Source organism: Lagenorhynchus albirostris, chromosome 9, assembly GCF_949774975.1.
Source record: "Lagenorhynchus albirostris chromosome 9, mLagAlb1.1, whole genome shotgun sequence".
In the NCBI taxonomy this organism is placed as follows: domain Eukaryota; kingdom Metazoa; phylum Chordata; class Mammalia; order Artiodactyla; family Delphinidae; genus Lagenorhynchus; species Lagenorhynchus albirostris.
The window spans coordinates 77,215,847-77,233,664 of record NC_083103.1 but is presented as its reverse complement, the minus strand read 5'-3'; the positions used below and the strand labels follow the sequence as shown (position 1 = coordinate 77,233,664).

Sequence of the window (17,818 nt, the reverse complement as noted above, 5' to 3'; positions counted from 1 at the left end):
TAATGACAGTTAAGATGATTCAAGATCTCAGAAATAGAATGCAGGCATGGATCGAGAAGATACAAGAAATGTTTAACAAGGACCTAGAAGAACTAAAGAACAAACAAACAGTGATGAACAACACAATAACTTAAACGAAAAATACACAAGAAGAAATCAATAGCAGAATAACTGAGGCAGAAGAATGGATAAGTGAACTGGAATATAGAATAGTGGAAATAAATGCCACAGAACAGAATAAAGAAAAAAAAGGATGAAAAGAAATAAGATCAGTCTCAGAGACCTCTGGGACAACATTAACCCCACCAATATTCAAATTACAGGGGTCCCAGAAGAAAAAGAGAAAGAGAAAGGGTCTGAGAAAATATTTGAAGAGATTAAAGTGGAAAACTTCCCAAACATGGGAAAGGAAATAGTCACCCAAGTGCAAGAAGCCCAGAGAATCCCATACAGCATAAACCCTAGGAGGAACACACCAAGACACATATTAATCAAACTAACAAAAATTAAATACAAAGAAAAAAATTAAAAGCAGCAAAGGAAAAGCAAAAATAACATACAAGGGAATCCCCATAAGGTTATCAGCTGATTTTTCAGCAGAAACTCTACAGGCCAGAAGGCAATGGCAGGATATATTTAAAGTGACGAAAAGGAAAAACCTACAGCCAAGAACACTGTACCCAGTAACGTTCTCATTCAGATTCTACAGAGACATCAAAAGCTTTATAGACAAGCAAAAGCTAAGAGAATTCAGGACCACCAAACAGCTTTACAACATATGCTAAAGAAACTTCTCTAGGCAGGAAACACAGGAGAAGAAAAACACCTACAAAAACAAAACCAAAACAATTAAGAAAATGGGAATAGGAACATACATATCGATAGTTACCTTAAATGTAAATGGATTAAATGCTCCAACCAAAAGACACAGACTGGCTGAATAAATACAAAAACAACATCCATATATATGCTGTCTATAAGAGATGCACTTCAGACCTAGGAAAACATACAGACTGAAAGTGAGGGGAAGGAAAAAGATATTCTATGCAAATGGAAATCAAAAGAAAGCTGGAGTAGCAATACTCACATCAGAAAAAATAGACTTTAAAATAAAGACTGTTATAAGAGACAAGGAAGGACACTACATAAGAATAAAGGGATCAATCCAAGAAGAAGATATAACAATTGTAAATATTTATACACCCACATAGGAGCACTTCAATACATAAGGCAAATGCTAACAGCCATAAAAGCAATTGACAGTAATACAATAATAGTGGGAAACGTTAACACTCTACTCACACCAATGGAGAGATCATCCAAACAGAAAATTAATAAGGAAACACAAGCCTTAAATCACACATTAGACCAGATAGACTTAATTGATATCTATAAGACATTCCATCCGAAAGCAGCAGATACACTTTCTTCTCAAGTGCACATGGATCATCCTTCAGGATAGGTCACATCTTGGGTCACAAATCAAGCCTTGGTAAATTGAAGAAAATCAAAATCATATCAAGCATCTTTTCTGACCACAATGCAATGAGATTAGAAATCAATTACAGAAAATAAACTATAAAAATCACAAACACATGGAGGCTAAACAATATGCTACTAAATAACCAATGGATCACTGAAGAAATCAAAGAGAAAATAAAAAAATACCTATAAACAAATGATAACAAAAAGATGATGACCCAAATGCCATGGGACTCAGCAAAAGCAGTTCTGAGAGGGAAGCTTGTAGCAATACAATCCTACCTCAAGCAACAACAAAAAAATCTCAAATAAACAACCTAACATTACACTTGAAACAACAAGAGAAAGAAGAACAAACAAAACCCAAAGTTAGTAGAAGGAAAGAAATCATAAAGATCAGAGCAGAAATAAATGAAATAGAAACAAAGAAAACAATAGCAAAGATCAATGAAACTAAAAGCTGGTTCTTTGAGATGATAAACAAAACTGATAAACCTTTAGCCAAACTCATCAAGAAAAAAAGGGAGCAGACTCAAATCAACAGAATTAGAAATGAAAAAGGAGAAGTAACAACTGACAGTGCAGAAATACAGAGGATCATGAGAGATTACTACAAGCAACTATATGCCAATAAAATGGACAATGTGGAAGAAATGGACAAATTCTTAGAAAAGCACAACCTTCTGAGACTGAACCAGGAAGAAATAGAAACTATAAACAGACCAATCACAAGTAATGAAATTGAAACTGTGATTAAAATCTTCCAACAGACAAAAGTCCAGGACCATATGGCTTCACAGGTGAATTCTATCAAACATTTAGAGAAGAGCTAACAGCTATCCTTCTCAAACTCTTACAAAAAATTGCAGATGGAGGACCACCCCCAACCTCATTCGATGAGGCCACCTTCACCCTGATACCCAGAGGTGACAAAGATATCACAAAAAAGAAAATTACAGGCCAATATCACTGATAAAAATAGAAGCAAAAATCCTCAACAAAATACTAGCAAGCAGAATCCAACAATACATTAAAAGGATCATACACCCTGATCAAGTGGGATTTATCCCTGGGATGCAAGGATCCTTCAATATATGCAAACCAATCAATGTGATACACCATATTAACAAATAGAGAAACAAAAGCCATATGATCATCTCAATAGATGCAGAAAAAGCTTTTGACAAAATTCAACACCCATTTATGATTAAAAAACTCTCCAGAAAATGGGCATAGAGGGAACCAGCCTCAACATAATAAAGGCCATATATGACAAACCCACAGCAAACATCATTCTCAATGGTAAAAAACTGAAAGCATTTTCCCTAAATTCAGGAACAAGGCAAGGATGACCACTCTCACCACTTTTATTCAACATTGTTTTGGAAGTCCTAGCCACAACAATCAGAGAAGGAAAAGATATAAAAGGATTCCAAATTGGAAAGAAGTAAAACTGTCACTGTTTGCAGATGACATGATACTTTGCATAGAAAATCCTAAAGATGCCGCCTCAAAACTACTAGAGCTAATCAATGAATTCGGTAAAGTTGCAGGATACAAAATTAATACACAGAAATCTCTTGCATTCCTATACACTAATAACAAAAAATCAGAAAGAGAAATTAAGAAAACTATCCTATTTACCATTGCAACAAAAAGAGTAAAATACCTAGGGATAAACCTACCTAGGAGGCAAAAGACCTGTAATCAGAAAGCTATGAGATACTGATGAAAGAAATCAAAGATGACACAAACAGATGGAGAGATATACCATGTTCCTGGACTGGAAGAATCAATATTGTGAAAATGACTATACTACCCAAAGCAATCTACAGATTCACTGTAATCCTTATCAAATTACCAATGGCATTTTATAAAGAATTAGAATAAAAAATTTACAATTTGTATGGAAATACAAAAGACCCCGAATAGCCCAAACAATCTTGAAAAAGAAAAACAGAGCTGGAGGAATCAGGCTCCCGGACTTCAGACTATACTAGTAAGTCATTAAAACAGTATGGTACTCGCACAAAAACAGAAATATAGATCAAGGGAACAGGATGGAAAGCCCAGAGATAAACCCAGGCACCTATGGTCACCTAATCTCTGATAAAGGAGGCAAGAATATATAATGGAGAAAAGATGCTCTCTTCTATAAGTGGTGCTGGGAAAACTGGACGACTACATGTAAAAGAATGAAATTAGAACACTCCCTAACACCATACACAAAAATAAACTCAAAATGGGCTAAAGACCTAAATGTAAGGCTGGACACTATAAAAGTCTTAGAGGAAAACATAGGCAAAACACTCTTTGACATAAATTGCAGCAAGATCTTTTTTGACCCACCTCCTAGAGTAATGAAAATAAAAAGAAAAATAAACAAATGGGATCTAATTAAACTTATTAGCTTTTGCACGGCAAAGGAAACCATAAACAAGATGAAAAGACAACTCTCAGAATGGGAGAAAATATTTGCAAACGAAGCAACTGACAAGGTATTAATCTCCAATATACACAAATAGCTCATGCAGCTCAATGTCAAAAAAAAAAAAAAACCCAGAAAACAACAACCCAATTAAAAAATGGGCAGAAGACCTATACAGACATTTCTCCAAAGAAGACATACTGATGGCCAACAAACACATGAAAAGATGCTCAACATCACTAATTATGAGAGAAATGCAAATCACAAGTACAGTGAGGTATCACTTCTCATCAGTCAGAATGGCCATCATCAAAAAAATCTACAAATAATAAATGCTGAAGAGGGTGTAGAGAAAAGGGAATCCTGTTACACTGTTGTTGGGAATGTAGATTGGTACAGCCACTATGGAGAACAGTATGGAGGTTCCTTAAAAAACTAAAAACCATATGACCCAGTGATCCCACTACTGGGCATATACCCAGAGAAAAACATAATTAAGAAAGACACATGTGCCCCAATGTTCATTGCTGCACTATTTACAATAGCCAGGATATGGAAGCAAGTTAAATGTCCATCAACAGAGGACTGGTTAAAGAAGATCTGGTACATATATACAACGGGATACTACTCAACCATAAAAAAGAATGAAATTGGGTCAGTTGTAGAATTGTGGATGGACCTAGAGAGTCATACACAGTGAAGTAAGTCAGAAAGAGAAAAAAAAATATCGTATATTAACGCATATATGTGGAATCTAGAAAACTGGTATAGATGATCTTATTTACAAAGCAGAAATAGAGACACAGATGTAGAGAACAAACGTATGGATACCAAGGTGGAAAGCGGGGGGGGGATGAATTGGGAGATTGGGATTGATTATATACAGTATTGATACTACATATAAAATAGATAACTAATAAGAACCTACTGTATAGCACAGAGAACTCTACTAAATGCTCTGTGGTGACCTAAATGGGAAGGAAATCCAAAAAGAGGAGATATATGTATGCATATAGCTGATTCACTTTGCTGTACAGTAGAAACTAATACAACATTGTAAAACAGTTATACTTCAATAAAAATTAAATTAAAAAAAATTCACCAAGCTTACCAGTTGAGGCTAGTACTGTAAACTAAATAAAGCTTAATAGCTCAAGGACAATACAGTAATACAACAGAATAGAATATTTGATGCCCATAATAATGATTCTAAGGCATAAAGAATAGATCAAACTGCATTTATCATAATTTGTATAAAAGATTACAGAAATATGCATTGCAATTTAGAAGGATTTATATTAATAATGTCCATAACATTTGCATAATTGATAAGTATTCCATTTCTGACAATGCTCTTCATGCACCACACATAACTGACCTTTGACTCCTACTGACCCTACCTACTCAATCCCGACTCTACCTTCATACTCTACCTTCATACCTTCTCTGGCTTAGATCACTATAACAGCTTTCTACCTGTCTTCTTTGCCTCCAGCCTGCGCTTTCAATTCATCCTCTACCCCTCTGCTACAATGAGATAAAATATAAACATAATCATGATACTTTTATGATTTCACTCTTTCAACAACCTCTCAGAGTCCTAAGGATAGGGTTTAATTTCTTCAGATTGACACAAAAGTTATTTTATGAAATGACTCCTATCATCTCTATAGCTTCCTTTCCTGATACCCTTCCACATTTTCCTGTGCCTAAATCACATAAAACTTTTGTCTTTTATTTCATAACATTAAGCTTTTTCACCTGTTGTTCTCCTTTATCTCTCAAGTACCCTAACTCCTGGTTATCTAATAAGACTTTACTCTTCCAGGAGTTCTTCCTTGTCCTGCAGTATATGAGATGTACTTCTACAGCACCTTGTAGGTGACTCAATCATAGTATTTATTGCATAGCATTGTCATCCTTTATTACTTCACTATTAGTAAATTGAGGGCAAGAATCATGCATTTTATTTTTATCCTCTAGTATATGAAACCCAGTAAATGTTAGTTGAATGAATAAGTGCTATCCTGTATGACATTTTAAATGGTCAAAGATAACTTCTAAATATACTAAATTCCTTTAATTTTCCTTTAATACATTATGAATATATTATGGATAATATACCCATGGATACTTAAACCTACTGATACCTGGATTTATTTGAATCTGTTTATATTTTTTAGCTTATACCAAACTTCTATATATGCAGGTTTGATTAATATGACTTATTGCTTAAAGTATAATTCCTTCTTATTTATTCTAAGGTACATTTTTCCTGCTTCATGGGGAACTCCAAACTCCATCATTCTCACGAATAGATAATGCAGCTACCCCATACTTCATGTTCACCAAGTAATTCATTCCGTGATTCTCTAGGTATTTTTTTTTCTGCCTATAGGATATGTAAGGAATCTTTTTTAATTATAGATTTTAGTGATTCTTCCTAAGTGCTTGTCTCTCACCACTTGGTAGTGTTTCCTCTTCTCTTTTTTTGGGCAGTTTTCCCCATTCTGTCCTTTTCTTTCTTATTCTGCCAGTTAGTTATATAGTCTGATCATCTGAACTTTTAAGCCTACATGCTTATATTATTTTAAAACTATCTGAAGGTTCCTTTTGAGTTCTTTACTTCCTAAAATTTATTTCAATTTATTTTCCTCATGAAGTCACGTTAAATCAGATTATTGACATTTCTAATGTTTAGTGATAAAATAGGTTAACCAAAATTATTTTTTTCTTCCAATATGATGTTTAATAATTGGTACTCAATTAGTTATGCTTGCTAATGAATAAATGCTTATTCACTAATTTATCAAAAGATAGTTCTAAAGTTGAAAATTAAAAACAATGTAGGAAATAATTTAATTTTCTTTATGTGTGTATATATTAAAATTACTTGGTCCACAAAGCAGCCTACTAGAAAGTTACCTGAGGATGTAATCCAGCAATCTAATGTTATAAAACAAAACAAAAAAAGGGATGCTATGAGGCAAGAAACTGTGGCTCCAGTTCCTGAGACCAATAAAGGGAAGTCTCAGATGCCCGTTGTGCATTAGGTCTAAAAGGTAACCTGTATCTGTTGTAGCAGTACCTAGTGATGAAAGGAGGAGGACTTGGAGGGAAACAAAGGGGACTCCACTGTATGGACACTGAGTGACAGAATGGAAAACTTAAGAATGTGATAAAAACATACAAGAAAAATACTGGCAATAGAAATTCAAAAAATAATACATAACAAGAAAATTAAAATGTGTGTGATTTTAAGTGATTAATGCAAGTAAACAAAGAGCACTTGGTGCTATGAACATCTTTTGAGTACTATTGGGGAAACAGTACTGACAATGTCAAAGTATAAATTTGTCTCTTTCTGTAGAAAAAAACAGTGTTAGGAGAATATCTCTACTTGTAGGAAAAATATTTTTTTCTAAATTCTATGACCATAATATGAATAGACAGCATAAACTTAGATGAGGTTAAGCATAGATAGATAGGCCAAAAAATCCATAATGATAGACATATTCTGAAATTCAGAAGCGTACAAATAATTTGGTCCCCTTTTAAAAGGTGAAATATAGAAACAAAAGATTAGTGTTTTAAAATAAATTTTTATGTGGCTTTACAAAAACAAAAAGGGTTTGTTTTTTTTTTTACACCGCTGTAGGGTGACAGAAAAATAAAATATAATCAAATTGTATTGGAAAATGTTCTGCCTCTTAGAATTTTAAACCAAAAATTTTCTTCTATATTTTCTACATCAGAATTCTTATGGGTGTTTGATAAGAGAAGACAGGTTGGAACTTTATGAATCAAATTCCACATGTAAAGCCTGCTATTTCATACAGCAAGACAATTATTAGAAAATATACAACTGACAAATATTTATTTATTAATCAATAAAATAAGCTTAATGAAGAGCACTATGTGACAGACAAATACTTCTACATGCGTTCTCAACTATTCATCTCTAATATTACCTTTTTTGCTCTATGTAACAATTCCTTGAAAAATATTGTATTAATTCCAATCATAAATAAGAAACTGAAGCTCAAAGAGATTAAATAACTTGCTCTAACTCATGGAGCTAGGATTTAAACCTAGATCTCTGATTCCAAAGCCCATGACCCTTTCAACATATGATTATTCATTTTTATTGAACTCCTATCATGTGCCTCTTATAAGCTTCAGGAGCTGAAAGGTAGGAGAAAAACAGAAATATACAAATATAAAACAAAAACAAAAACAAGCTTCATTAAATACTTTCAACTACGCCAGGCAATATAGAGTTAGTCTAAAGATAATTCAGCGCCAGAAAAAAATTACAGATAAACAATTTTGTGTTCCCCAAATGGGATTTGCAACATATGCCCAATGATGTAGTAATAAATTCTAGGGCTTTTCTACTATTCATCTATTGTAGAACTATGAACAAGGTAGCAAAAACAACAATAAAAATGGCATAACCACTCTGTATTAAAAAATCTAATAATTCAAACACTCTTGAAAAATGTCAAGCAGGGATAGGATGGTTTGCATTTTTACTTTATTTAGTTTCCAGTTTATATTAGAAAGCATCTTTTTTCATGGCAATCATTTATAAAATTTTTTTATCATATTTCCACAACTATTCATATTTTCCCCATTTTTCTGACTGGATGAATGAGGGTAGCACATATAGAAAAATTATATATAAGTGAATAATGAATTAAAATGAAATATGTTCTATTAGAGCCTAAATGCTAATTGGTAACCTTTTATCATAAAATGTTACAAAAAATGAAGAATACTTTTTATAGTCATTTTAAGAAGTGAATATGACACTAATAAGTTCTATGACAAGAAAAGACTGCTACGGTCATGGTCAGTAAACTAGATGATACATCACTATCTTTGTGCTGTGGCAGAAAAACAATAAAATTTAAAAGCCACAAAAATCTTGATCAATTTTATAGATAAAACACTGTCATGACTTAGGTTCATAAAATGCTACAAAGTAGAGAAATGATTAATTTATGACTTTGAGTTTCTATGCTTCTGAATAAAATACAGTTACTTACTTTTTTCTCCGGTTTGACTCCACAAAATATTTACGTGCTTGATTTCGACATATTTTTTGTTGCTGCAGTAAGATTTGGCGCTCTTCTTCTAAATTTTTCTCAAAATGGATTTTCATATCTCTAATGGTAGCATAAAGTTAAGGACAGTGGTTTATGTCTTTACTGGATGAGTATCAGTGCTATCTGATAAGTACAATTACAGCCTCATACTAATGATGTAATGATTTTTTGTGGAACAATTAGTATGTGTACACATCACTGTTAGTGTATGACCGGCACATGTTTTATATAAAAAAAACTCTTGGCTTGGTATTAGAACTGAAGATATATTTTACTTTCTTTGGGGAAAAAAATTAATTACTTTTAGACATCATGAGCCCAGATAAGGAGACTACATATCTTTTCATTCATTATACAGATATTTGAGTACTTATTAACAAGTTACTATCTTAGGCATGTACATAGAAAAATGAAAGAAGGTTATATCTCATTAATAGAAAGCCGATGAATTAAACGTTTCAGTAGATCCTTTAATCCATAGCATGAAAGTCATATTCAAATATTAAAAATCAAATAGCAATATAACTGGGAAGTTTGGGAATATAGTTTACTTAGTGATTTACTCATAAGTTAAAAAACAAACCATTAGGAAAACCATACACAGTAATGTTTACTCAGAATTTTGCCAAATATGGAGTATTTTAGTTATCCTAATTATCCATTCATTTGAAATTTACTGTATAAAATTAAACTTTCTTTAAATAAGTTGAATTGATATGGTTAATTGATGTCCGAGCTTATTTAGTTACATTTCAACTGGCATTAATGAATGCCTTTACCAAATTTATCACAGTATTTTTCTGTTTTTAATGATTTTGAAGTTTTAAAAAGTGGTCATTCAATTACCATTTTCAGTACCTCATCATTAGAGGTAGATGCATACAAGATTGTACTGAAGTTATTTATTGCAGGGCATGCCTATTTGTCTTTTTAGAATAAACAGTGTGTTTAAATTTTCTCCCCTCAAAATAAAGGTATGAAATTCTCTTTAAGAGTTCTATTTAATCAAGTTTTTTTATATGTCATAAATATTAATGGTAAAACAGAATATAAGAAATACATTAAATAATAAATTATGCTATACATAAGTTGTTAATTCAAAATGTGTTAATTTTAGGATCCTGCAGTGCTCCAGCATCAACATAGTAAAAAAAAACCTTATATATTTCAAAACAAGCACGTCTATTTGAACTTTTTGGTCATTTGAAACTTTGCTAATGGGGGCTTTCAATTATGTTGCTATTTAACCATTTTTATGCCATTGCTCATAATTAATTTACCTGTATTAAAAATTTTGCACTACCTCACCATAAACAAATACACGCACTCACACACAATATTTTTACTTAAAGTTTCTTTTGAAGGATTTATAAAAGTGAAACAGAAAGGGAAGCAACCTGTTTTTGTTTTTGTTTTTTGTTAGCATAGAAACTGCTAAAGATTTAGCTTGTTCTTTTCTAATAGAGTACTTTATTAGAAGGAGTCAGACTTTAACAACATGGTTAACTATGAAGTCACAACATGGCAGTGGAGGAAAGTGCAACTTCCTTTCAGGGCACCCAAGAGCAACATTGTCGGGAGAAAAGGGAGACGTTGCTTTGGCTCAGGTGAGAAGTATGCAGGACTAAGATGCATGTGAAGATAATTCTGTTCTCTGTTTAACATGCTTGAAGTCTCACCACAGGAACATAAAGAAAATCACAAATGTAACGTTTGTAATAATGTTCTGACAACTATATATTGTTAGATTTAATTAAATGTCTCTTACTCTATATAATATACACATGTATTATATATAATATATGTATAATATTGCCTGCCGAGTTGTAAAATATACTGCTGCCTTTGCATCTCTTCAAAGTATGGTATCCAAATTTAAAAAATATTAGATGGTTGGTTAAACTTTTATTTTTCATACAAGCTGTGTTGTAAAGGTAAGATATTTCCATAAGAATCACTGTTAAATACTTGTTCAAAGGAAGGTAATTTTTATATATTTAACAGTAAAATAACCAACCAACAACAAACCCAAGAATACTACGGGCACGTAATACATAATGATTATAATTTAAAAGCATAGCCTAATCTACCCCACCTCATCCTCATCTCTTCTCCCAATTTAGTCTTTTTCTAATTGTAGCTTATTTAGGTTGTTTTAAATATGTTACCATCACTAATAACTATGAATCATATAACCCATACTCTTGTCAAGTTTATTAGAGCCATCCAGATTCTTTTTCTTCTTCTCTGTACCTCTCCACAGACTTGGCTCGGATGTTCTAAATCCCTTGCCTGGACTACTTCAGTAGTCTTCTAACTCATCTTATTACAGTACTCCTAAACTTGCCGTCCTCCATTTGAACCTCCACAAAACCAGCTAAACAGAAATCTAATTGGGTTTCTCATTCTTTGTTATTCTCTAAAATCTCCCTATCACCTTCATGATGCATTAAAAATTTCTTGGAATATACAGCATTTTATAATCTGGTCTGTTTTTTCAACTTCATTTTTCAACATTTCCCTGCATGTCTCCGATGCTCAGCCACACTAAGATACTTATTAACAGAACAAGCCATGATGTAGTATGCCATTATCTTTTGGCACTTGCTGGCTAATTCTACTCATCCTTTCAGGGACACCTCAAGAAGTTCCTCCCCTGTGAAGCTTCTTCTAACCCTCACTGGATGACTTAACACCCTCATGGGTACGTCATATGTGTCTCCTCTGTATTTCTGTAACTCCAATGCCTGGCATGGTGCTTAGAATATGGTAATGGCTTAATAAAAGCTTACTGAATGACTTCCTTGGAGAAAATTCTCAGTAGATAAACTAGGAAAAAAGGTATACACATTTTTATAGCTTTTAGTGCCTCACAGACAAATTGGTTTCTAAAAGGGTTCTATAAATCTACATGTCATTAGAAATACATGAACATGAGTTTCTACACCTCACAAGCATAAGGTAGTACTTTTTTTATAGAAAGACCGAATGGAAAGTCATGTTTTATTATGTATGTATTAGCAAAATAAAATAACTGCCATGTTGGGCAACTAATTTTTATTTTCCTTTTTGGTGAATCGTTAGTTCAGAGTCACTGGACATTTATCTATTGAGAATGTCATTTAAAAAATCAATTTCAGTAAATTCAATAGAGATAGAATAGTGTAAATAGTAACACTCTATCATAGTTACTACAAGTATTTTCCCCAGATAATTTGTTTTATTTAATTATACAATTTCTCCTTACACTGAAGTTTTAAATTAATGAGTTATTTTTGAGATATTTTTCACTTGAAATTGATTCTTTCTTTTCAAAAGGTAAAGTTACTATACCTTCAAACTATGAAAGTGTTGAAGTTCTATTTTCTGTCAGTTTTCCTTTATGATTTTGTATTTATTTTTATATTTACCCTTTTTATCAGTTCAAGCATATTTTGGAATTTAGTGTAAAATGTGACTCAAGATAGAGATGGTGAATTTAGACTATGCTTTTTTAGAGGTTTGACTAAGGAGACAGGAGATATTAGAACACAGTTAAAAGGGTTTGATTGTTAGTTTTAAGGATAGTTAAGACCAGAGCATGTTTACAGGCTGTAGGGAAAGAAGGCTATTTGACAAAAGTTGTAAGTAAATTGTAAGAGAGAGTTAGGATAATTTACAATCCAGGGTTACTGAGAAGAGAGGTGATGAAAATAGGGCACAAGTGAATGGATTCACCTTCTACAGTAAAAGTGATATCCCATCAGTAAGCCTGGAATAAAAACAGGGTAGGGGATTGAGGGTGGTGATGGGAGTAAGAAGGTTTGTGTTGTTTGTTGGGAGGGACCTGAGGGAGTTCATGGCATCCATTCTCTTATGAAGTATTGTAGTAAGACAGTCTACTGCGAGTGACGGGCGGTGATCAAGATCCGGCACAGAAACTAATTAAGAGGAACAAGAGAGAACCCTGTTCTTGTTCTGGTGAAGCTGGAAACCATCAAGCTGTAGCGGTTTTGTGATTTTTTCTCTGACAGCATTTTTATTGTTGAGTGAAGGAGTAGAGAAATAGGGTTGTAGTAGTTACTAGGTGGTTGAGGAAGAATAGGAGTGCAAAGAACCAAGGATGTTGGTGAGAGAATATGTGTAGATAATTAAGAATAGGGTGTAAACTGGGTAGGGAATAAAGAGAGGCAAAGTGGGGGCTAGGATAAAATGGAAGGGGAAAAGACTGGAGATATTTATGAGAAAATAAGAGGCATAGTGTGAAGGGGACATGAAAACTTCACTTTTTTATTCTATTTCTATATATATTTGAATTATTTTAAGAAATTGAAATTATAGAACTTCAGCTAATTTTAATTAGATGAACTTCATAAGGTTTTGTTCCTTGCCTTTAGAGTCAGGGAATTCTAACTTGAGTGAGAGAACTTCAACAGAAAGCTGGATGGCCTCTGAGTATTGAATTCATATTTGGAAATCACATGTAGAAATTTTACCAAGCCACTTGCTTATTTTAAGTCTGCAGTTCATTTTTTAAATTCAGTCATTAATTCAATAAATTTGCATACCTACTTTGTACCAGGTATCCAATATGAAACATTACAGATACTAAGAACATCCAAAATAATACAAAAGGTGCTTAAGTGTTTCTCCAACTAGTAACATAATGATATTCTTGATTTAGTGTCATAGTCTTTATTACGTTCAAAAGAATTCCTCTATCCCAATTTAAATATATATACTAATTTTATATATACTAGCAAATATATATATATATAAACTAGCAAAAAGTATATATACTTATATATACATACAGATGCATATATATACACACATACTAGCAAAAGTTGTTGGATTTTAGCAAAGCCCTGGGCATCTATTGAAATAATCATCTACAACTTTCTTAATTTTAACTATATATTTATAATTCAAGTATATTTTTAGTAATGCATTTCTTTATAGGAAACCAACATAATTCTGGAATTATGTCTATTTGGTTTTGTTCATTTGAGGTACTGCTGAATTTATTTACAAATATTTCCTTTGTTGTATCAATATTCATACCTCATAAATTTAAAAATATTAAGTTTATGACCATTTCACTAATGAAAATGATGGAAAGATACACTTTGTCAATGAGCCACTTACAGTGCTTCCCTATTTTCTGATTTAGCTATAAATCAGGGTCGGTGTAATAGGAGTTTGGGGTCCAAGAAAACACAATGTCAAGGGGACAGAATCAAATCCATACAGAAAGCAATACAGTTTATTTCAGATTACTTCTTGAGCGAGGACAGTTTTGAGGAGTAGTAAGGGCAAAAGCCAAAGTGAATGGAGTTAATAATGAATAGATGAAAAGAATTAGAAGCTGCTATTGCGGTTAGGGTTTCTGAGAAGTTGACTAAAGAAAGAAAAGACAGAAGGGTTAAAAGCTTGAGGAAAGCATGATCAGAGGGGGGGATATTTTACCATCAGTTAAGCTTTGTACATATCTGTCTTCCTCACTAGAGTTGTATCCCAAGCACCTAGTTAAAGAGCAGGCACTAAATGAAAATTGATTGACTTGCTTTTAAAAGTGCAACATCCCAGAAGTGGAAGACAATAAGGATAAGAAAATGGGGTTTAACTTGAAAAGTGAAGACACTCCATTCTCTGACAAGAATGAAGATGATTATACAGCACCATCACTACCAACCAAGTCCTTTGAGAATACAAAGGTTACACTCTAATTATCATAACATTCTCTGAAGGAATAAACATGGTTTACATATTTTGAAAACAAAACTCTTTCACTCTTTCAATTTTCTACAATGCAACCAACAGCAATCTCAAAGGTGGGCTAGACCAATTCTTAGGGACAGGTCAGAGATAATCCAGTGCGAAGCCTCCGAGTCCTTTGCTTCTAATTTTCTGTCTGTTGTCTCTCTGACAACAGCCTGGGCAGAGGATGGAAAACAAAACAAATTAACCAACTGTGTTAGGCTTTAGGAGCTCTGGTAAATAAATTAGGGAAGTGCTAGGTTAACTGTTAAAACAGGAGAGCAAAACATTTTACCTGTTTGTGGAATTCTTTTCTCCAAGCAGCATGATTAATCAGGGTGTGGATAATATGAAGTAAAGAGCATAATGGCATAACTCTAGAAGACAAAACAATCCCCACAGAACACACGGTTGATCTATTTGAAAACTCACAAAAAATTTACACCAAAGTTGAATGGGGGTGAGATAACAAGGTGGACGGGAAAGCGGTCCTAGAATAGGATAAAATGGTATTTCAGGTTTAAGGGGAGCAACGACAGTTACTGAATCAAATATCCGCACTAAGATGACTAGCTAGTTTCTATCACCTTGCATCTGTGATAATGGGAATCTAATGGGAAAAAAGATGGGCCCCGCTTCCAACATCGCTACGCCGGCAGCCACGGCTGGAAGGATACAGGTAAGCGCCAGGTCGGTGACGCCCGTCGCTCAACCGAGGGCTGAGGGGGGCTCTGACGCGGGTGTCCGAGGATTCAGTGCCCTGTCTCGAGACCGCGCTCCGGGCTCCGGGCCTCCCGGTCATCATCCTTCATTCACCTCAGCGCCGCCTCTCGGCTCGCCCCCAGAGTCTCCCTCATGGCAGCTCCGGCTTCCTCCTCCTCCGCCCCTCCCTGCACTCCGTCTCTCAGGCCCCGCGTCACTGCGGCGGGAAGGTTGGCCGCGGCAGCTCTGGTTCCCGCACAGTGGCTCTCTTGGCTGTGGTGGCGACGGCAGCTGCAGCAGCGGCGACCTTGCCTGGCAATGGCAGAGGTGGCGGCCACGACCCCAACGCCTCCGCCATGTTGACAGCCAACCGACACCGCGTCCTTCGCGACGGCTACCAGGGTGTGGGGGCGGGGCGCCAGAGGCAGCCAATAGGAGGAGCGGACTACCGCCTACTCCCCCCACCCCTCTGAGCTGACTGCGGGCGGCGGCCTGGAAGCCTAGCATCCTCAGGGACGCAAGTCTTCGCAGGAATGCGAATCTGACTTGTTCCTCGGAGCCTGACTCCGTTCTACCTCCCTTTTTATGATGATGTTTTCGTGAGGGTATTGAGAGTGATGAAAGACAGTGAGACGCAGAATCTTCAGATACAGGCAAACGCCACCGTGGGGATTCTGAAATGATTGCCTCGGGGATAATTCAGGGTAGGATTTTTTGTTTAACTACCGAGTCCTGCTGTGGGGTTTGAGTTGTGTCTTTCTGGAGCATCAGTATCCCCAAACACCATCTCTTTTAAAAGGCTTTGTGGAGTGGAAATTTCCTTTCTCTACATTCTCTCACCCACTCACTGACGCTTCTGCCATTCCGTCTGCAAGTCGTCCTCCTTGCCATTTCCCTACTTATAACGTCGCATTTCAAAGGCTTTTAATGGTGCCAGTCTTGCTGCCAGATTCTGGAAATAGATCATCGGCGGCCAGGAAAGTAGTGCAGATTTAATTCAGTAATCTCCTGGGAAGATATGCCAAAAGAGATCATCATATTGAAATTGTTTCAAGCTCTTATGGAAAATTGGATATTTTAGCCACCAGGTTTAGTGGTTTTGCAAGTAAAAATTTGAAAAAAGGCTGAAACTCCTTGTTGGAGTTCATTTTAAAAGTACATATAAATTCTGACTGTATTTCAGCCAGGTTTTTTTTTTTCTTTCTTTCTTTCTTTTTGTGTGGAAAAAACTCCCAGATTGGAAGCAGAATGTACAAACAGAATAAAAATCACTCGCCCACCATTCAAATGCCTCTGTCTTTGTGAATCAATTTGTTCATTTTTAGAGTTCAAATAATAAACTTTTCCAGTTGAAGCTATTTAAAACAGAGTTTTTGCAAAGTTGGATACAATGACTCAAATTGGAATGTGTTCTGGTGACTGAGATTCAAAAGTGCCACAACAAATCCAGTTTTGAGTTAAAACACAAAACACATAAGCCCCCTTCAGGACCATGCCAAGAGGGTAGAATAAATGATCTTGACAAAGAAAGGCTAAATGTGTATACTGGGACGATTAGCTATCTTTGCAAATTTTTAACTGGCCTAGTCACAGGAATTTAAGTTGATTCTATTCCCACTGCTATCATCACAAGTCTGTTTCTCCAGGGCCAATTTGAGAGAGAGTAAGCAAAGTAGGGCAGTGTAAAGTGCAAATAAAAATGAGAAGGTTGTGCTTACTGTTTGAAGTATTTGGGCATGGTTAGCCTTCCTGAAAGTCTAGTTTTTTCTATATTATTAGTTTGATATCTCATCACTCATAGGCACCTTGTTGCTTTGTCACATGGTGTATTAGCATTAAGAAGCATAACTTGGTTTCTTAGTTGCTTACAGATGTTTACTCTTATAATCATTCTTCATTCAAATGTTGCTTTACAATGATACCCAAGAAAAAAGAAAATTTAAACGCAATGTTACCAACTTTTTAAAAAATTACAGATCTATTTTTTCACCTTTAAATTATTTATTTCTTTCTTCAAAATTTTAAGCAGGTTTTTCATGTTTTATTTAAGTTGTACAGTCCTTTATTAAGTTGTATTGATTCTAAAAAAAGGCTTTAAGATTAGATATTTGGATAATAGAAAGATAATTTGAGACATTTATAAGTTTTTTCTCTTGGCAGGAAAGATAAGTATGATTTAAGCAATAAAAAAGAGTATTACATTAAAGTCTCTCTATTTTGTAAAAAGAGACATATGAATTAAATATAATGGTTAACTTTTCACACTTCAAAAACCATAAAATAATTCATTCTTTTATGAACGAAATAAATATTGAGCACCTACTATGTGCCAAGCACTTTCTAGGTGCTGGGATAC

The 17,818-nt window shown here is 34.5% G+C and overlaps 1 protein-coding gene across 1 annotated transcript in view; it reads right to left on the bottom strand.

Annotated features, from left to right (window-relative positions):
- CEP126 (centrosomal protein 126) overlaps window positions 1-15,565 on the bottom strand; it is a 93,141-nt gene extending 77,576 nt beyond the window's left edge. The window contains exons 1-2 of the mRNA XM_060160871.1: window positions 15,438-15,565; window positions 8,962-9,081 (exon numbers count right to left, since the gene is read on the bottom strand). Of these exons, the coding sequence (XP_060016854.1) occupies window positions 8,962-9,081; window positions 15,438-15,565 (248 nt within the window). The remainder of the gene's footprint in view (window positions 1-8,961; window positions 9,082-15,437) is intronic.
- Between the last annotated feature and the right edge of the window lie 2,253 nt (window positions 15,566-17,818).